General features: G+C 36.8%; 1 protein-coding gene across 2 annotated transcripts in view; it reads right to left on the bottom strand.

The window, feature by feature from the left end:
* The window catches only part of atrx (ATRX chromatin remodeler), a 56,748-nt gene extending 34,520 nt beyond the window's left edge, over positions 1-22,228 (bottom strand). Inside the window, exons 1-17 of one of the 2 annotated variants that reach the window (XM_077235634.1) lie at positions 22,030-22,228; positions 20,170-20,264; positions 17,729-17,778; positions 16,788-16,837; positions 12,234-12,358; positions 12,031-12,147; positions 10,810-10,919; positions 10,664-10,731; positions 7,156-9,287; positions 6,119-6,185; positions 5,248-5,393; positions 4,993-5,163; positions 4,781-4,907; positions 2,592-2,691; positions 2,303-2,500; positions 2,065-2,206; positions 48-157 (exon numbers count right to left, since the gene is read on the bottom strand). In XM_077235634.1, coding sequence (XP_077091749.1) covers positions 48-157; positions 2,065-2,206; positions 2,303-2,500; positions 2,592-2,691; positions 4,781-4,907; positions 4,993-5,163; positions 5,248-5,393; positions 6,119-6,185; positions 7,156-9,287; positions 10,664-10,731; positions 10,810-10,919; positions 12,031-12,147; positions 12,234-12,358; positions 16,788-16,837; positions 17,729-17,778; positions 20,170-20,264; positions 22,030-22,049 — 3,828 coding nt within the window. In that variant the 5' untranslated portion in view covers positions 22,050-22,228. Of the gene's footprint in view, positions 1-47; positions 158-2,064; positions 2,207-2,302; positions 2,501-2,591; positions 2,692-4,780; positions 4,908-4,992; positions 5,164-5,247; positions 5,394-6,118; positions 6,186-7,155; positions 9,288-10,663; positions 10,732-10,809; positions 10,920-12,030; positions 12,148-12,233; positions 12,359-16,787; positions 16,838-17,728; positions 17,779-20,169; positions 20,265-21,346; positions 21,596-22,029 lie in introns of those variants that run through there. The other variant, XM_077235635.1, reaches the window with a different exon arrangement.
* Positions 22,229-22,303: the final 75 nt, after the last annotated feature.

Below are 22,303 nucleotides of genomic sequence, written 5' to 3'. Positions count from 1 at the left end.
ACCTTATTGTAAAGTGTTAGCAAATAAATAAATAAAAACACAATTACCTGGAGGGTTTTGCCCAGACCCATGCAGTGGGCCAGAATACAGCCTGAGCCAGAAGACTTCTCTACTTTCTTCACCGACTCACAGCAGCAGTCCCACATAAACTGCACACCTGCAAACAGAACAAGCAAGACATCACGTGTTTTTCCCTGTCCTCCACTTAGAAAAGGACACTATGATGGACTAAAACTAATTAAATACGAACAAGTCCTGCACCAATTAGCTATGCAGAAGAAAGCTGTTTTCTGTGAATGTGCAGAGACTCATTCGATTAATTTGCCGCTAAAGGCAAATAACGTGAAGAATAACAGAACGCAGTTAAAAAAGTGCTATAAACCAGCGTTTATGATCTCTAAAACAAATTAAAATAATATGCTAAATAAAAGTTTGCAATATCAAGCAAAATAAGGACTGTTCTTCTACAGCAAAAATAACTCTTCAGATGAGACCGGAGGCATCGGCACATTTAAGTTAAAACGCCTGTGCAGCTCTTACGTTGAGAATAAGGTGGATATAAGGTGGAGGTCCATTGAGAAAATGGTAACACTTCATAATAAAGTCTCATTTGTTAATATTAATGTAATAACTAATATGAACTAACAATGAGCAATACATTTGTTAAACTATTTGTTAATCTTTATTAATGTTAGTCAATAAAAATACAGCTGTTCATTGTTTGTTCATGTTAGTTTGATGTTACTGATGTTAACAAATACAACTTTTGATTTTAATAAGGTATTAGTAAATGCTAAAATGAACAAACTAAGATTAATAAATGCTGTAGAAATATTGTTCATTCTTAGTTTATGTTAACTAATGAAACCCTTATTGTAAAGTGTTAACGAGAAAATAGATGTCTTTACAATCCCTCTATTGTGGTTTGTTGCTGTATCATGAATAATGGATTCCTCCACCCGTGTGCGATTATTCACTCATTGTATCTTACTCATTTGGTCAATTATCTGGCATCTCCAATTAGTGCCTTGAACTATGTATGCAGTTTATTTAAATTGAAAAGCACTGAAGAAAGTCCAAGATGGACTGAAATGTTTGTGGTTTCTTTTTTTCCCACTTTTTTTGTTAGAGCACGTTTGTACTTTGCTGAATCTTCATTAAAACTGTTTCTCAACAGATCTTAGGCTTGTTTGAACTTGTTTGGTGCACGGATTGCTACTTTTTTTTTCCACTCCAAAAAAATTAAATAAGTAAAATGAAATTAAATGAAATAAAAATTACTAGTTGACATTTAACTTCTGAAACATGAAGCATTTCTGGGTAAAGATTTATTTTATTTATTTTGTGACTTTTTGGTATATCATTTTTTTGGCCCATTGCAGCCTTGGTTTAAAAACAAACAAACAAAAAAACTGTTTTAGAGATGGATAAATTTATTTTCTTGTTAAAAAATGTAACATTTATTAAGAAAGAAATAGGGTAAATCTTTATTTGTGATGACTTTGATTTATGTCAGGGACATACTAGAAATGCTAAAAAGTTGCCATAAAGCCCAATTTATACTTCTGCGTCGAACTCCCGCCGTAGCTACGTCGTAGGCTGTGCGTAGCGCGCGTACCCTTCGACGTACCCTGTCGTGCACCTCTCCAAAAATGTAACAATGCGTCAATTCTACGCGGACACAAGCGCTGTGATTGGTCTGATAGAACCCCTCCCTCTGGTTTCACACGCTCCCTCTGCATTTGTAATTGGGCGTCAACGTGGACTACGACGCAGAAGTAGATATGAAAACCAACACGTAGCCTACAGTGTAGAGCAGAGGTGTCAAACTCAGTTCATGGAGGGCCACTGTCCTGCAGAGTTTATCTGCACCCAGCTCCAAAAACAACTGCCTGGAAGTTTCTAGTAATCCTGAAGACCTTGATTAGCTGGATCAGGTGTGTTTAATTAGGGTTGAAGCTAAACTCTGCAGGGTTGTGGCCCTCCAGGAACTGAGTTTGACACCCCTGGTGTAGAGGCTCCGGCGTAGGTCCAACGCAGAAGTATAAACCAGCCTTAACTCACCATCCACCTGATGGGGCTTGAGTTTGGTCACCAGGTTCCTGTGAACCTGCACTAGCGGCTCCTTGGTCTCCTCGTCCTCATCGAGCACCAGTTTTGTGGTGATGGGACACGCGATCTGCGACGACTCCTCCACCACGATAGTCTGAAACCAAAGAGCCCCAGCTTTGAGTTTTTCTGTACAAGATGAAAACAGAGGAAAAGGTTCTGAGCCCTAAATATTTGCATCTTAGATTTGTACCTCTCGTAGCTTCTCCCTCAAGCGCTCCCTCTCAGCAATGCGTTTCCTCCTCTCCTCTTCCTCCTTCAGGGCATCTCGCGTCTCTGTCCGCAGAAGGTCGTCTTTAATGATCTTGCGGATCTTCTTGCGATTTTTGGGTGTTCCTTTGTCATCCCCTTCCTCATCACCATCCCCATCTGCATCCCCTTCCTCTCCACTCTGTAGAGCAGAAAAACCAAACATACTTCACATAAACACATCAGCAGTTTCTTTACTCATCGTGCTGAAATAGATGTGTAATATTTGGCACCTTGGCACTTGATGAGGAGTCTTGAACCTTAATGCGACGTCGTTTTTTCTTTTCTTTCTGGTAACTTCTCTCACCGTCTTTGCCTGCTTTCTTGGACGATCTACAAGTTTTACCAAGACATGTTTGGTAAGTTTTGTTTACCTCAGCGAACAGTAATATATTCATTTGTCCTAAAATATGCATGAATAAAACATGATTATTACTAATCCATAATAATTAAGCAGAAGATTTTAAGAAAGGAGAATAGGTCCAGAAAGACAATATTTTATTAGCACATTTGATTTGAGACTAGACACTTAAAACATACATTACCATTAAAGGTTTGGGGTCAATAAAACTTTTTAATAATGTTTTTGAAAGAAGTCTCTTCTGCTGACCAAGGCTGCAATTATTGGATCAAAAACAAGGTAAAAATAGAAATATTGGGAAAAATTATTACAATTTAATATATCTGTATTCTATGTGAATATATGTTAAATATAATTTATTCCTGTGATCAAAGTTGGATTTTCAGCGTCATTAATCCAGTCTTCAGTGTCACATGATCCTTCAGAAATCATTCTAATATGATTCACATACACCGCCCATACAGATAATTTTTATCGTCTCATAATTTTTTGATAATTTGGGTAATTTTGTAGTAAAAGCTTACATTTACAAATTAAAAAGACAAGTAAACAGCCTTGTCAAATATTTTATATTATTTTAAAACAATGAGAATTAAATTATATTTTATATTATTATAAATGTTATATTATTATTTTATATTTTATGTTGTTATTATTATTTTTATATTTTATAAAATTGTTATTAAATTTTATATTAATATAAAATAAGAACAAAAACAAATTGCAAATGATAGCAAAAATAAATACAACAGAATAGAGACAAATGAAATAAACACGGCTTCAGGTGTTTCAACATTATATTCAGGTAAGAAATACTAGAGAAATGAAAGTAATCGAATGTAAAAAAACACTGGATGGTTTTCATTGTAAAAATTAAATACAGATTAACGCTTAAAGTTATTCAGCAGCAGGAATATTACGCTTATGCACAGATACAATGTACACAACATGCCTTTTCTCTAAACTATTTACAATTATGTTCCAATACTGACTATTTACCTGAATACTCGGGAAGACGGGCATTTGACTTTTTTTTATGTATTTGACAATTTAAGCACAATAAGTCATGAAAAAGAAGTCTCTTTGGTACTTGCGAGCTGTTAGAGAGGCAGCTGTATGAGAGCGCCACTTAAAACTATAGATCAGTGGCGAACCAGCTTTTGGTGTGAGCGCACAACTTGCGGGAACGAGTAAAATTATGCGCAATACAAGCACTATTTAACCGGAGTGAATGAGACGAGTAAGTGAGAGGAAGAGGGGAAGAGAGAGTGAGAACGCTGGTAGCGGTTTATCGAAAGAAACAGAGCATTGGAACCATTTAAGATATTTCAGTATCAATGCATTTCGAAATACCAACACTAGTAGAATGTCTAAATTTGACCATCGTAATAGAGTGCTTTCCACAACAACACTGCACCACTAAGAGAAACAAACGATTTAGATGGAAATGTGTTAGTAGAATTTTACATCCACAATGAGCAGGTATTTATTTTAGCATAGTCCTAACTATACACCATTATAAATGCATTCAGTGATTGTATCTTGGTCTGGGTTGTAAGTCTTCTCCACTGACTGACTGACTGTGACACATCAATGTTGTCAAAAGGGGAGCGTTTCCCTCGTGATGCTCTGCCTGGATAGCAGAAATACTGAGTTGCTCTTTGTTTCAGCTGCATTGGGGTCAAGTGACTGACATTAAGGGGATAGTTCAGCCAAAAATGAAAATTCGGTCATCATTTACTCTCACTTAAGTTGTTCCAAACTGAATTTCTTTCTTCTACTGAACACAGTAGACGACATTTTGAAGAGTGTATAAATATTATGGAAGTCAATGGCTGCCGTCAACTGTTTGGTTACCCAACTAAAGTAAGATGATGATGATGATGATAGAAGAGTAAATGACAGAATTTTTATTTTTGGGTGACCCATCCATTTAAAATCCAGATTGTGCTGCTTTATGATTTTTGCATTTGTTCTTAAATATGGGACTGTATAGTGGATCAGGGACTCAAACTTGCGAACCAATGTGTCATGGAACTACAGAACTGCTGCCATCCTTACCGTGTTTTGCGTTTATTGCTCTTGTTTTCATCCTCTTCTTCACTCACAGCCTCACTGAGCACTGACGCATCACTGGAGCCCGAGAGTGACTGCTCAAAGTCTGAGTCTGCCGAATCGTCACTGTCCACTACACAAACGCACATCAATAAAACCATTCAACAACACTTCAGAGGAGTCACATGTGCCGGCTTATGTTTAGACTCGACACTGACCTTTTCGCCTGCCTCTCTTTTTGGTTTCTTTCTTTTTTTTGACTGGGGTCTCTTCATCAGAGTCACCCTCACTTAGAGTCAACTTCTTACGCAGCAAACGGTGCCTGCGTCCACCTTTCTTCACGTCAACATCTGAGCCCGAGTCTGAAGTTTCGTCCTCTTCCTCTTTTTCTGCACGGAACATCAATGCATTATACATGACAAGAACACAACCGCTTTAAACTGCATTCAAATCTCAATTAATTCATAACTCACCGCTTTCTTCTTCCTCCTTTGCACCATTTTTTCCTTTCTTTCGTGAATCCTTATCCTCTTTGTCTGCGTTTTCATCATCCGATGAACTATCAGCTCCAGATGAATAGTTGGCTTTGATCTGTGCCAAAAGCATCCTCTTGGCAATTCTTTTAGAAGAGATAGAAACAAGATTAGGCCAAAAGTCCATAAAAATACAACTTATGAATGTCTAGTCTAGAATGATTTTAAGGTAACCAATTTGATCTTCTTAATCAAATGCAGAATGATGTGCATCAAAGTAACTACAAACATCAAGATCACAGGTTTGATCCCCAGGGAATGATAAAAACTGCTGCATATTAACAATAAGTCCAACAGTTACTGTCTTGAAATGTAGAGGCGTTGCTGTCGGGCAGAAACCTTGTATGTCCAAAACTGTTACTTTTCAGGAATTAAAAAACATTTTATTTTTTTTAAATAACTCAACACCAAGTTGGCAAAAGTTGGTACTGTAGCTTTATATAGTTCGAAACTTGCATGTGTCGTCATATTACAATTTTACCACAAACAAGCTCAAATAGAGCAAAAATACCAGAGATATGCGTTTTGTCCATTATTACACGCACCTGGAGGTTAAAGTTTACAGTATCTGTGTGTACTTTTACTTCATGTGTACCATGAAACATTTTGATCGTTGAAATTTTGCAGATCTTTTACATTTACACACACCTATTATAGCACAGCACACTACATTGAAGGGTCATATCCAAAAAAGCATTATACAGGCACTTTAATAACTTTCACTGGATGATATTTTTAAGAACCACAGTGTTAGTGTTTAAACAGACAGAAACTCTAAAAAAAAAATATTCACAGCAAGTATAAATGATACCTATTTTCAGGGTCATCGTCGTCATCCACCACCTGGGAGGATTCAGCCTTTAATTCAACTTCATCACCTTGATAAACAAGAAAAAGCCATGAAATTCAATAAACACAAGTCACAAGTGATTTTTTTAATGGCAATGTCTCCAAGACGCTTGAAGAAACCTTCCTGCAAAGCTACAATACTGAGAAGAGTTTTAGGCACAAAAATTATGTAAAGTGAGGGTGCTTTCAAAAATAATGTCATAAATAGATTTTATTTATCAATTAACTTCTATTAAATAAACAATACCCTCATGTCACGATTCGATACATATCACAATACTGAACTCACGATACGATATTATTGCGATACTCCAAGACATATGATAAAAAGTTAACAAAAATGTACTGTTGATTAATATGGTAAATTTGATATTACATTGGGTGTGTAAATGAATAGTCTTGGACTTGGTGCTGGAAACCCAATGAACAGGACAACAGAGACACCAGAATAACAATATTCATGATTCTGAAGATACAGAATTATTTTAGACGAATATGCTTGCACTCTTTCACTGACTTAATATATTTAAAACGTCACTGGTAGATCCTATTGTGCTGAGTTTGACCCTGGCCCGAAGTAGGAGGTAATTTAGTCCCCAAAAGGCGTTCCTATAACTGAAAAACTGCGATGTGAACACGCCAAAAAGCAGGCGCTTCTGCCAAAAGTTATAGGAACCATGAAACCGTTCCTCCAGTACAAAAGCCCCTTTAGTGTGCGGAGTTATTTACCATTTTTATGCACGCCATAGTTTTAACATTGACATTACCGTTTTATGTATATAATTTACATTTAACAATTGTTATGTGGTCCACCAGTTAGTTTGAAAGCTGGCGCTAAATCTGGCAGGACATGTTTCTCAAAATCAAGATCAATCATTTTGATTATAAAGGGAAAGTGGTTAATTTAGAACATTTTTGTACCATTTTATTTTTCCTAATTTAAAAGCGAATACTTCCTGCCATAAAATGTAGCTTAATTCAACCATTTTGTTGACTGACCTGATGACTGATGGAAACCATCAATACTAGCCATAACGGACTCGAGTATTGGTTTAATCTTCTGCTGATCACTGTCTTCTCCCGAGTTATCAGCCTGCTTCTCCTCCTCTTTCTCCTCCTCCTCTTCGTCACTGGAGGAAGACTCTTCCTTGGTTTTAGCCTTTTCTCTCTGAGACCTTCGTTTCCGCTCGAATGACCTTTTAGGCACTTTTTTGCCCTCTTTACTGCATTCCTCCTCTTCCTTTTTGACGCCTTTGGATTTTTTTTTCCCACTACCCATCTTGGCCAGGTTTTTCATCTGCTTCTCAAGATCGGAGTTGTGGTTTGAGGAGTCCGATTCCCTGCCTTTCTTCTTTTTGGTTCTTCTTTTTTTTGCTGTTGACGACTTATCACTCTGGTCCGAATCCGAGTAGCCCATATCGAGTTTGCGCTTTGGCTTCCCTTTCGCAGTTGAGCGAGTAACCAATTTCTTCTTCTTGGTACGTTTTCCAGAAGCTTTCCCGCAGTTTTCAGTCTCACTCTCATCAGAGCTCGCCTTCATAGCCGCCGTCTGCAGGACCTCAGGGACTTCATCTGAGTCTGAATCACACTGCTCCTCGACTGGGTCACTGCGCTCTTCTTTTGCCTTTGACGACCTTGGTTTACGTTTGCTCTTTGCCTCCGGTGACTTGCGTAAGGGTGTGGTCTTCATCCTGGGGGAGCGTCGGCTATCTTGACCCTCCTTTGGTAACGTCTCTCCATCCATGTCTTCTGAAGGTGAGCGTTCACTGCTCTTATCTCGCTTTATGGTAATTTTAAGAGGAACGGGTGTTAGTTTGACGACGAGTTTTTTACCCAGTTTTGTAAGGCTCTTATTGGATTCCACAACCTCAGTGTTGGACGTCGATTTCCCATCACTGGAATCGGTCGAGTTGCCAGCATCATCTTCTTTCTTTACAGCGAGACTCTCGACCATCTCAAAGAGTTCCTCTGGGACAGACGGTGGAATAGACACAATGTCTTTATCCAGAGACGCTTCACCCGCTGGCACAGAGCTTTCCTCAAAGTCAGGATTATCTGCCATTTCCTGATCTTTAGCTGCTCTTTCTTCAGATCGGTCTCTTTCTTCAGACTGGTCTCTGTCTTCAGACTGGTCTCCGTCTTCAGACTGGGCTCTTTCTTCAGACCGGGCTCTTTCTTCAGACCGGGCTCTGTCTTCAGACCGGGCTCTGTCTTCAGACCGGGCACTTTCTTCAGACTGGGCTCTGTCTTGAGACCGGGCTCCTTCTTCAGATCGGGCTCCTTCTTCAGATCGGGCTCCTTCTTCAGATCGGGCTCCTTCATCAGACCAGTCCTGAGCTTCTTCTGGCGAGAGTGGAAGGCTCTCCTTCATCTCAACATCAGCTGAGTTACTGTCCTGTTGGTTTTCCTCTTCTACCACAGGATTATAGTCCTTAGTAGGGCAATCCAAACTATCCTCCCTGACAGTTGTGGGGTCAGCATGGTGCGAGTTAACAACTGTTTTACCTGCAGTTTGACTGTCTGGTGGTCTTTGCTCCTCTCCATTCTGAAACTTGAGGCCTTTCTCTTCAAATTCTTTTTCAAGCGAGTCCTCAAGAGCTGTATGAGCCTTTTTCAGATCAGCCAAAACTGATTTGAAGGCCTTTAAGTGTCTATAACTTACCGCCTTAGCATCAGGGCCATTTGATGTGTGCTGGAGGAATTGCACAAAAGTACGGTTCAAACCGTTAGTGGTCTCGATCAGTTTTTTGGTCTTTTTGACTAGCTCTTTGGGAACCTTCAACGTCTTACAAGAAAAGGTTACGGTTCCCCCTCCGTCTGAAGCATAATCCTGTCCGTTTACTGCGGTTTTTTCTCGTTTGGTATGCTTGTGTTTGCGGTCTTCACGCTTTGTCTTGTCACTTTCTCCCCTGGGCTTTTTATAGCGAGATTCCAAACTGAGCAAAACTTTTTCACAGGTTTTAACATAGTCTTTCAGTGGCTCTGGGATGCACACAAAGCAGTGCCATTTGCTTTCTTCATTCATGATTTCAGACAGCTCTTTTCGTCCAAGGTTGCGTAAAATGCATTTTTTGCAGAAGGCATTGCTGCAGTAGTCACAGCAAATCAGATTGCCACCCTCTGCACACCACCTGAAGAGAAAATACAACATCCAATTTTTTTTTTTTTTATGTTTTCTAATGATTTTAAAACCACCAGGACTTTAAAGTTAATAAGAAAATGGTTTTTTTTTTTAAATGACATTAGCAATTTTTCTACAGTAGTATAAACTGTTTGAATCAGTACAGTAAAAACAGCAACACTCTGTGATTTATTTTCTAGTCAAATTTCTAATTGTTAACTTGATACTGCTCTTAGAAACCTGAAAAACACTATTAACTTAATCTGTATCATTGCTCTGTGGTTTTAAATTTTTCAATTTGATTACAGATTGTTTACTTGAATAATTACATTGAAGCAATATTGATTTAATCGAAAAATTCTTAAAGTAGCACAACACTGTTTTCATTTAATTTAGCCTAACTTTTTTTGTTAATATAGCAATGCATTCATTAGGATAAGTTTTTGCTGTGGTAAATGTGAAATTATCCACCTTATTCCTGACGAGTTTACTGCGTTTCGAATTATGGGCGGCACTTCCGGTTTGGGGAACTTCCATTCAAAAAGACTGAAACGAATCATTTCAAATCATAAGGTGACCTTTCAAAATAAAGCTGATCCGTCAGTTTGACTCAATCTATCAGTCAAGCTATCAGTTTTCTTTCATGTTTTATTTAAGAATAACATGAGAATAACGTTACACTTGGTATTTTAACGTGACATGTTATAACAAGAATATCTACGGTAAGAAGTATTTTTAGTCGCTGCATTCTTTTCGTGATTATTTTCTTTTTTCCTTTTGCAATCTGCTGTAATAGTATGAAAAAGGTCAACATATGTAGCTACTGCACATTTGTGGTCTGTTCTCAACGATTTCATTTTCGATATATCCCATTAATAATTCACTGGAATGCATGAAGAATCTCTTTTTTTTTCTCCCCAAATCATCTCTTTCCAGGTTTGTTTTCACAGGTAAATAAAATGTATTATCTGTCATATATCTGAATAATAAGTTTATTAAAGCAACGTATGTTACATAATACAGATTACCACAGTGATATTTAACCGTCCGATTTTGCTGTTGAAAGATTCACACTTTTGGGGTTATTCATGGTCTGTTGAAAGAACCTTGTTGATGCTTTTACACTTTTAAATGTACTTTTAATGATCAATGGGTGAGTAGAATAATGTAATGTCATTGTACACAGTTTAAAAATATATATATTATTGCGTCCATAGAGCAAGTCTTTCACTGCTTGTTTACAGCTTAACGGAAGTTACACCCATAATTCGCGCAAAGCGTCATGGGGCGTAGGAATATTGTGGATACAAATATTGGTATTGACTACTAATATGTTGCTATCGTCCCAGCTATATTGTTATAAAAAAATTAATGTTATGCACCAACCTGCATTGTTCATCCATCCCTTCATCATCCTTGCTGATATCGTCACTCATATAATATTTGAAACATGACTGTAGGAAAAAGGCATGCATGTTAATGACTGAGAAATAAGCGCATAATTGACTTTAACAAGTGAATCTGGCGTCTACCTTGCAGATAAGAACATGCAGTGCAGGATGTTGAAAGATGGAATCCCTCTGAAAATGGTTGACTTGTTGTCCACATGCTGTGCAATTAAATATCTCCTGGAGCTTCTCGTCTGTCAGAGATTAAAAAATAAAATGAAGATAATAAAACAGTAATACAGCAACGAAGCCTTAGACTCTTAAATATTCTAGCAGTTTTTCTCAATACCTGGTCCTAGAGAAGCCCCAACACTGCACATTTTGTATGCATCTGTTAGTTGAAACACTATTACGTTCTTAAGTGCACTACTGATGATCAGGTCGATTTAATTGGGTGCGTTTAGGGTGTTTTCACACTAGGTCCTTTTCAGTTCTTTAAAAGAGGACTCAAGTGTGAAAACACCCCAATATTAGATGTACTTCAGAACCAGGGGCCTGATGTATAAATGTTGCGCAACTTTCCACTCACAAATCGGGATTTATAAAAAAAAATAAACCTAGATCTTTTACTGGAGTGAGCAAAGTAAGGAAGTAAACAATGATTTAAACTCTGTTTTACATCTGATATGCACATTCAGATTAAATATGCCACACTCATTAATGGACTTGAGCACTGAAATTTCAATCATTATCCATAAGTCACAAATTCTTTTAAATGAATTTAAATAAAATATTTGTAGTGAATGTGCTGCTTTTGAACACTTCTCCTGTGAAATGCTGTTTTAATGTTTTAACGCTTTAACTACACGAGGATTAATGGACACATGATAATTCTGCTTTGAAATGAGCTAAATAGCATATGTTCTGAGAAAATATTTTTGCACGAATAATAATCAATGATGTGAACTTGACTCCGTCTAAGCAGATGGCTTTGCAACATAAACGGTATAACAGACACCAAAGCACATATAGCCATCCAAATAAGTGAAATTTTGCAAAAATAGAAAGGCAATGCAATAAATTCCAGAGGTGAAGGTGTCATGATCACAAAACATAACGCTTTCAAAATCCTCCCAGTTTTCGGCCAAACAGGTTACACTACTCTACAAAATGACACCAATGATGGCTATTTAGAGCTGCAATCTTTAGATTCTTTCTCAGGACTGTTACATTCACGTTATTCAAATATGTGCAATAGGTGTTACATAAATGAATCGCCAGCCAAAATATCATAACTGATTTCTGATAATTCAATAAATTTTACTGCCGCTTGAGATCATTTACAGTAGACATGAGCTCACTCACCCGAACGTTTCCGTGGTCCGTCCTCTTTCCCTTTACTTCCTCGGTTCCGAAACTCCGGACCTCTGAACTCATCTTTAGCTTCATTAGAAACCGGCTCCGGCTTCACCACCACTGTGCCTGAGAGACGAGAAGCCAGGAGGTTCAGTGTGGCTCTTAAACTACACGCTTCAGAAGACACTCGATCATCTTAACAGAGGACTCACCTTGTGGTAACTTGTTAATATCCAGGCCGCTCTGCATGCTGTCATCTGTGCAGTGTTCACCTCCACTCTCATTTGCACATTCAGGTTCATCTACGGCAGTGTGCTTGGTCACAAATGAAGGTTTTCTTCAATTAAAAAAGGGGGGATAAGGTCAACAGGTTTATTCTGATAAACAGTATCAATATATATCCTTTTCCCTCCCAAACAAACAATTCTAACATTCCTCTCAAAGGGACAATTCCCACATGAATATTCAATTTAAAGAGCATGGCCATAAATTCTGTAAAACTACAGAAGCATTGTAATATCTCAAATGTTATAAAAGGTGCAAGCAACAACGGCAGCTGATATAGAGTAGGGATGGAACGATTACCAGTTTCACGATAAACCACGATAAAATATCCTGACGGTTAGTATTATAGTTTAAAATTTAATTATCACTAAAACCGTGTTTGATTATCGTGATTTTGAAAACTCGCAGTAAATCCTGTCCAGTGTCCAGCCAGAATCAGTCTGACGCCGCGCGAGCATGCCATGCAATGTTGTTGTTTTTTGCACGAGAAGACAACGCTCGGGAGACTTTTCAGCCATCCAAGAGGACAAAATCTGAGGTGTGGTCGTATTCTGGCTGTTACAAGAGTCCTGAGGGCAATTTAATCGAGGATGGGTACCCTGTCTGCAGATCTTGCAAGAGGAAAGTCGCTGCAAAAGGGGGAAGGAAACGCATCGTGTCCAGAAAAAGAGAGCTAGGCAATTTAGATTATCAGAGTTAAATAGGGAGTTGAACGAGCTGTAGAGAAAACATAAGAGAGAATTAAAAACGGAGTTTAATATTAAGCTGAAAATATTGAGAAATAATATTAAGGCACTATACTTACAAGAAATACGAAAGAAGATGATTTATACCAAACAAAAATACTATGAACCGTTAGCTCAATTAATAAGGCAAACAAACAGTATAAAAGGTATAAATATTTCCGGTGACGTACACAAGGTGGCGCTATACGCCGATGATGTTTTATTGTACATAAGTGAACCAAACACATCATTGCCCAAATTATTTCAGACTCTGAGTAGCTTTGGGGATTATGCTGGTTATAAATTAAATGTAAACAAGACACAGATATTGACATTTAACTATAATCCTCCAAAAACAATAAGCGATGAATTAAACCTTAAATGGGACCAGACCATATTAAAATACCTAGGTATCTTAATCCCCAAAGATATAGCCATTATAGCTAAATGTAACTATGATGATCTTCTGAATAAAATAAAACTTGATATAAAGAGATGGACCATCACTCCCTTCATGAGTCTAGTTCAAAGAATTGAATCTGTAAGAATGAACCTATTACCAAGATTTCTATTTTTGTTCCAAGCTCTCCCGGCAGAAATTACAAAAAAGCAATTTTTAGAGTGGGACAAAATGATTTCCAGATTTATATGGTCAGGGAAAAAGCCGAGGATCAGATTTAAAACATTACAGCTCTCCAAAGAAAATTGGGGTATGGCTGTGCCACATCTTAGAAATTATTTCTATTCTGCACAAATTAAACCCCTGATGAATCTATGTAATACAAGCTACCGTGCTAGGTGGAAAGACATTGAAGTACTTCTAATGTCAGAACCACCTTTACTGGCAATACTGGGAAATAAAGACATAGAAAGGACTCTATGCAATATTGAAAACCCTTGGATAAAACCACAATTAAAAATCTGGACGGAGGTTAAACATGAATATAAATTACACAGTAATCTGAAGATAATAAGGTGGTGTGCCTATGACCCTGATTTCAAGCCCAATCAAACAGATGTTGGATTCCAGAACTGGATGTCTAAGGGTATAACAACACATTTCTCATTAACTGATAATGGTAAAGTGAAAGACTTCCAAACACTTAAAACAAGCCATAATTTGGAGAAACAGGACTTTTATAGATATTTACAGATACGTCATTATCTCAATCAAGAAGTTATTAGGTCCCTGGATGTGCAGGAACCAGTGCTTCATGAAATATTGATGGCATACCAGGCAAAAGTAAAAAAGGGTATTGTCTCACGGCTGTATAAGGGATTTATGAATAAACAAACAAATTCAACATTATATGTGAAATCAAAATGGGAAAGGGAAAGTAAGATGAAAATAACGGATGAGGAGTGGATTGGTTGCTGCACATCACAGTGGAAATGCACAAACTCACATTCATGGAAGGAATTTGGTTGGAAATGTTTGATCAGGTTTTTTATTACAACAAAACAGAAAATTCATGTTCCCGGGGAGGAGACTAAGTGCTGGAGGCAGTGTGGAAGTGAAGATGCCAACCATTGGCATATATTCTGGGATTGTCCAGTAATAAAACAATATTGGATAGAGATACATAAAGATATCGAAAATATTTTCAACATAAAAATACCCTTCAAGTTTACCAACTTTATTTTGGTTAACACAGACTTTTCACCTGATTATTACTAACATTCTCACTCCGTTTACAAATGAATAGATTTGCAGTCTTATGGTCAAAATGGGTGTGTTATGTTAATCAAACACAACATGCAGGAATGTTGTCCTGAATGTTGGCAAGATAGTGGTAATCAAGGGTTGATTTTATTGTACTGTATTTTATGTACCGTTTATTGACAAAATAATTGTTTTGTTGCCTTTTGTTTCTATGTATTAGAGACTTGCTTTATATTAATGCACCTCTTGTTTTGTTTTGTGTTCTAATGTGTTTCTTATTATATTTACAAAAATGGGAATGTTGGGAATGGAGATCTTTGGTCTAGATCACAGACTGGAACTGTGACCATGAGGTAATGTAAATCTGGCTATTGTATTGTTCCCAATGTTTAAAAAAAAAAATATATATATATATATGTATACATTTATAATATATAAAATCTCTCTGAATTTAAAAAAAAAAACGGGTTTAAATGCATAAAAAGATACTGTATATGTAGTAGGCCTACCTCTCCCATCTATGTACTCACTTTAACTTTTCAAAAAACATTAATTATCTAAAATTCAGTTATTTAAAGTGTCAAAATATCATGTGGTGCGACCATAGCTGCTGTTTTGGAAACGTCTTTGAAATGACTCTAAATTTATTTTCTACACTATTTGGCATGGTTTCCAAAGAGCTTTGTAATCATGTACAAAATTGCAAAACATTTGTATTTATATTACCATAATAATATACAAACAAATGTTGTCCGATGAGGTTAATTTTATGAAATATCACGTGGTGCGACCATCAAGAAACTACCATTTGGGACATTTATGTTGAGATCCATTCAAAGACAGAAAGTTGCATCATATACCAATTTGCCAAGGACCCAGGGAAGCAGCAAGTTTGTAACCTGCTCTCAAATGTGGAAAAAATAACCTTTTTAACGGCTGGTATATAGTTACCACATTTGGATATCATGTGGAAAAAAATAAAAAAAAACAATGAATATCAAGTTATTTCTACAAATATATACTTTTATTATAAATTTCATAGTGACCTTTTGTGGGAAATTAGCTTATTTCGTTTAGGTGGCTAATTCTGTCACTTTTCAATTTTGACAAAATTTTATATCATGTGGTGCAACCACTGCAGAGTGTTTTCCATGAGATATATGGCCTAGATTGACAGTTTTGGTGCTTTTATATTCAATTGATGGTGTATAAAGTACTTTATTTTATTATCATTTGGAATAGATTTGTATGTTATTTGGGTAATTTAAAAATATATATTTTTAGATTTAAACTTTTGTACAATATGAGAAAAAAGCAAAAATATTTTTTTTAGAGTATGTAATTTCAGTTTGGTAATTATTTACTTATAACTATTTTAATCTATTTTACATGGCCATAGACAGCGTGTTAACTCTGACCCTGCAGCAAGAGCGGGAGAAGAGTGAAATATTATTACAATGTAAAACTGTACATGTTTTATATGTGATTATATAGTAAACAAATATATTCCTGTGGTCACATGATCCTTCATAAATCTTTCTAATATGCGGATTTGCAGTTCATGAAACATTTCTAATTATTAATGTTCATATCTTTGTGGAAACTGCGATACATTTTATTTTTCCGGATTCTTTGATGAATTGAAAGTTCAGTATGCGGGGAAATCGCTCTTGAATGTGGGTTTGCTTTTCACTTTTGCCTTCGAATTAATGTGTACGCTGTGTATATGGAGATATTTGTCAATGTCATCTCTCATTACTCTCATCTCGTAAATGAACCGTAAATCTGACTCATGCTGCGACGCTTTCAGTTTATAACCGTAAACACAGGTAACACAGACTACAGCAAGCCTAGGAAACAAGACTAAGTAACAATGTTGATTTTAGCCTAAAGGGCTATATTTTTCATCTCAAAATGTAATGCTCAGATGAAAAAAATACACACACATATTTAAAATATTTGAATGGCCTAAAAATCAGATGATCAAATTCCCTGGGGAATATCCCACATCTGATGTTGAACTGAACCCAGCATAGTTCAGTCCAGCTATTTCACTGGATAAGAGCCAGAACAATGAGTGCAACCCAACTCACCTCTTTGAGCGTGAAGATGAGGGTTTGGTCATTTCGGAGGAGCAACCGGGCTGAAAAAAAGAAAAGAAAAATGTCATTTTCAGTGATTTTAAATCCACATGTCACTAACTCAAATCTCCACACCGCAAAACATGCTATTCTTACTTAGTATTTTTTGTCCTGTTTCCAGTCCAACTATCAAAAAAAATTCTTAAATCAAGATTTACTAGAGGAGTAAAATGCCATAAGATGCGTCTTATTTTCTGAGGAAATTGATCAAAATTAAGGGAGCTGTTGCTTAAAAAAAGCACAATTATCTGGCAAGGGGGGTAAGATAAACAATCGTAATTCAAACAGAAACAAGATTATTTTTCTTAGAATGTTTAGATATCTGGACTGATAAACAAGGCAAAAATGCAAAGTAAGAAAAGCATCCTTTTACACTGCAAATGTTTTAAATATAGATTGGCAGATCACAGAAATAATATCTGAATAAACTGTGTCCACAGAGTAATTATTCAAGCAACATTAGCCTCATATATTAGTGTTGCATAAAAGGGTCCTAACCACAATGCCCACAGGGACATCTCAATACCTGTATATTTTAACACCACTTCAGAAATCATTACAATGGTGTGATGAGCGTTCGGGAGATATTGGACTTAACATTGTTGGAATAAAATGTATGTGCTGGATTTCAATTTAACATGCCCATGTCTTTTATACACTTACTGAAAAAAAGAAAAGAAAGACGGGAAGCCCCCGTCCAACAAACTGAAAATCAAGTATGTGCATCAGTTGTATAATGGATGCTTTATCTATGCAGAGAATGATGGGAAAAGCTGTTTTGTCACGAAAGCTTGTTTCTTAATGCCAAGCATTATTGCCATTATTAAACACATGAAACTTGTCACAGTAGGACAGAGTGTTACACAGAAAAAACAGGCTCTGTAGACACACACCTCATTCATTTTCTCATCAGGGATGTTTAAGTCACTGGATGCCATTTTACCTAAAATATGAGAAAAGCAAAAGTTACAATATATCTGTATAATTTTCAAATACAATCGCAAATTAAATGAAAGCAACTATTGGGAAATATTCTGCCAGATCCGCCACCACAGGCGTTGATACTATCGACTCCATTTACTTTACATCAATACAGGCTCAGGAATAATACAATATTGTAGTTATTACACACTAAAAAAAAAACATTTCCCAACACAAAGCCTTAAATTCCCATTTTTAAGACAACACAGTTTTAGCGCGCCTATCCAAATTAGACTAATGTATTGATGACATTTTATCCTTGAAATGATAAGCCTATCAACGTCGTTACCTAGCAACAGTCCCAAGAAAAATGTTCTTGTATAAAATAAATGAGAAAGAAGATAATGTATTTTTAACAAATTCATATTTTTATAACGCTAAATGGCCATGATCATCTCTAGGCTAAAAGGACAGGAGAGTTAAAGTTACTAAAAAATAATAAATACAAAAAAATGAAATGTACACTTATTGATGCATTTATGCTTGATATGATTTTTTTTATGATTTACGGTTATAAACTATTATGACCATTTACTCCACAAAAATTACAAACTAAAGTTGCTGTGACTTGTATTTCTAAAATAATCTCCATGCAGGACAAAAGTGTGCGAGTTGTTTCTGCAACAGCTCCTCTCGCACTGTGTAATACGTCAGTGTCTGAATCCTTCGCTTTATTTACTTCTCTCCTTGCTGATGTAGTGCACTCAACTGTCACGCACTATACAGGGATTAGAGAATCAGTGAGCGATTTCAGACATATCAAGAGAGTCAAACAAGAGTTGATTCTCGAGCTGCCCTGTAATAGTCGACGAACCATTAATCGACTAGGTGAGGTTTTGTCGACAGAATTTTTATTATTCTGTTCGTCGTAGGAAAAAAAAAACTCCACGGGAAGTGGGGAAATCACGCGGTCCATGACAGACAGATCGCTAACACCAGGAAATGCAAACATTCGCCTATCATTCATCAACCTCAAATATGGCTTATCACTGAAAACATGCAAGTAGCAGCAACTTTAAAAGTCTGTTTGCTCTAATGTTTTCAATAATATGCGAGTGGTGCTTGCAGTGGTAAAACTTAACAATAGATTATTAAATTGTTTAGAAAGTCGTCTCCTGTTTTTCACGACACATTCATAATCATTAGGTTTGCAGATGAGGTGTGGCAAGCTTTAAAAACAGAAGTTTAAACTTTAAATTACATGGGCCTATCAAACATTTATGTAACATATCTTATTTGTTGCTGTTATTTTAAACTTGGCGCTAAAAATGGCGCTCAAAATAGAAGACGTATCTTTTCGTGAATGAAATAAAACAGCCATGAATGAGTGCATGTTGGAAATAAAAGCACTCATCATCAGTCTTGTGAAGTCGCGTTCATAGTGCCGTTCATTCACCGGGCTGATGATCAGAAAATGCTCCAGCACAGCCACCGTACGCAGCTTTTAACAAGATCCACTCGTTTAAAACTCCTTAAATTATCTACTATATAACCCTTATTTCACAAATAAACATCTAAATAATTACAGCTCTGTGGAAAATTATGATCTATGCAAGAGAAGTTCTGTGTAAACCCACAGACAAAAACAGGTATTTTATTATAGACCGAAAAATACATTATTAATAACTCTGATAACATACCAGATTAGATGGACTCTGTAATTGCAATGATGTATTCATTATTTTGTTTATTTTTCTGACAATGTTTGCATATTCCAGCGAATGCATGCGTAATGTAGGCCTATGCTTATTCCATTCTCTTCACTATTAGCCCATCAAACAACACATAAACCTTTTAAAACTGTAGTTTAAAACGAAAGATTATTCATGCAAAGTTGATAAGACTCAGCTCTCTTTTATTTTCTCCGTTTGAAACCATAAGAGTTTGTACATTTATTTAGCCTACTGTCAATTTGACTGCTGTTGTAAGCAAATAAAAATATGCAACTGGGATTACTAAGCTAAGTTACAGTAAAATAGCAGCATTTTATTTATTCATGTGGTTTCGAACGATTTATTCTTTTTTTTTTTAAGTTAGAATTATTTTTACCTGATCAAAGCTTAGCTTTTATTTTAAAAGACACTTTAGTTACAGTGCTCTTTATTTTTCAGGCACTCTTTCAGACTCTATTAGAAGTGTTTGTTTTGTATGCAAGGAGGGAGTGAAATTACAGAAATTACAGTTGTGGTAAATTAACCGGATATGGTTCTGTAGGCTATAACGGTTGTCTGGCACATAAACATGCAAATAATCGATTTTGGTTATAAAGAAAAAATCTATATTTTTCGATTCATACTATTCAGTGTCTAGGAATCAGCTCTTTTGGAGAAGAATTCCCATAATTTATCCTCACCATTGGAAATGTCTTGAGAATCAATGCGTTCGTCGTCCGGAGAATTACCCAAGAACTCATGAAGTTTAGTCACCAATGTATTCAGCTTACTGGACCTTAAAGAAACACAAGATATAGTATGCATCAAGAAACAAAGACATAGAAGACAATAGGCCACATTTACAAACAATAGTTACTTTACCACAGACTGAACTGAATAAGAAATATCAGTGTAGGAAAAGCTACATTTTATTACACAAAAAAGGTCATCACAGTGGAGGATAATACCTACTATATTGTGGCAGAAACTACAGTACATATTATAATGATAAATAGTAATAAAACAATAACAAAATTATAGTAACGGCACAGGAAGTAGAATTTACACTATCCATTGATTCATTAAATGGGTCGCCGGGAAAAAGCATGCTAAAAAAAAAATCGGAAATAAACCACAAAACAAAAGTTACTTTGCAGAACGTAAAAACGTCAATTTAGGTCTAAATAAACATAAATAGCTAAAATTAAAACGAAACACTAACAATGGCCGAAAATGAAAGCCGTTATTAATGTGAGGCGAGTTTTTAGCGGCCTCTTTTGATTGGCAGGTGGCGTCATCACTGAGCCCGTCTCCTATTAGCGCGAAACACAACAGCCGGTAACAGGACGGAAGACACGCACTGATAACAGCGAACATAAACAAACCGATCAGCTCGTGCTCCCATAAAGAGTAAGAAACATGCCACCAAACCAAATACATGAATAAGACGAGAGAGTGGGGGGAAAAAAACAAATCGTCTCGCTACAGATTACTGTTCATGATGTTTTGGCTACTTGTATGACTGTTATCTCCACTGATTCATTTTCCATACACGAGCTGATGTTACAAGTCAACACAAGAGAGAAAGACACGAAAATAATACACAAATCCCCTAAATATACGCCAAAACAGCCATTTTAATGAAGTACTGAAATTTGGTGGAGAAAGGCCTAGTTCTTGCACATGACCAATGCAGCTATATCTACACAATAGGGTGAATAATGAAAAGTACTTGCAAAACAATACCAAGGCACTTCATTAGGATTTCATTCATCATAAAATATCCTTGTGACGCCCCCTAACAATTCACAACACTTATGCATAGATGTAAAGTGCACAAATGCACGCGCGTATCACCGGCTACATCCCTACACATACCTGAAGATCTCAATGCTCCTCTCACGCGTAGATCTGCGAGATGTCACTGTTTTGGCCCCACGAGGAAAGCTGTTTTTTCATTCGATCCGGTCAATTTTCACGTGTGGTAAAAGTGAATTGTGTTTTACGCCGATCAGGGCAGACAAAGCGAGAGCGCCATCTTGCCGGATGGCTCGAGACGCGCTAAAATGGCGCACGCGAGACTCATCTCATCTGCGCGCGCGCTCTGTGAACACACTGGACGTGAGTGGTCACATGCGGTTCACTTTTGACGCGACAGTCCGCGTCCTCTTTGCGTGCTCACTGAATGCATTGCATTTTTAAAACGCACAGAAAGATAATGCACGTAATGCAAAGAAACTGCAGCATGGAAGGGGAAACTAGGGCATGAGTTCTATGATGCATTCCGGACATATATGCTTGCTGTTATACCGGCGCGTGCTATAATAATAAATGAGCAGAAATCACGGCATGCATTTTTTCCCATATGATATTATGACCCCAATATGCTTAGCATCCGTGTTATTGCAGCTTGGTTAAGCAAGCATCACAATGCAGAATTTGCACTTCAGACAGAAGCACTCAAAGCAGTTCATGCTACATACAGACTGCATGCATGTGGAGGAGGAGTGTGTGTTCTCCGGCACATGTGTGCATGATCGCATCCTCAGTAGTGCACATACCTGCAGATGTCGGTGGTCATTTCGTCTCCTTTATAAACCCGCGACCTCCTTTAAAATATAATGCTTTTTATTTTACTTTTTGAAATAATTTTTTCCCCCTAGACGCAGACACGGATTGCTTGATATTAAACAATGCCAGGATCCATGTTGCTATGGTGGACTCCATGCAGCTGATTGGCTCGTTTTATCTCATAAGTGTAAACCAGGAAGAGAAGCTCCCTGGTTTACAGATGCATTCTTCATTTTACATTTAAAATCATAATACTATGCTGGT

The sequence above is a fragment of the Siphateles boraxobius genome, unplaced genomic scaffold (genome assembly GCF_051911475.1).
Source record: "Siphateles boraxobius isolate OS27281-9 unplaced genomic scaffold, OSU_SipBor_1 2, whole genome shotgun sequence".
NCBI classification, from domain to species: domain Eukaryota; kingdom Metazoa; phylum Chordata; class Actinopteri; order Cypriniformes; family Leuciscidae; genus Siphateles; species Siphateles boraxobius.
The sequence above is the reverse complement of the archived record's forward strand: the minus strand, read 5'-3'. Positions and strand labels throughout refer to the sequence as shown.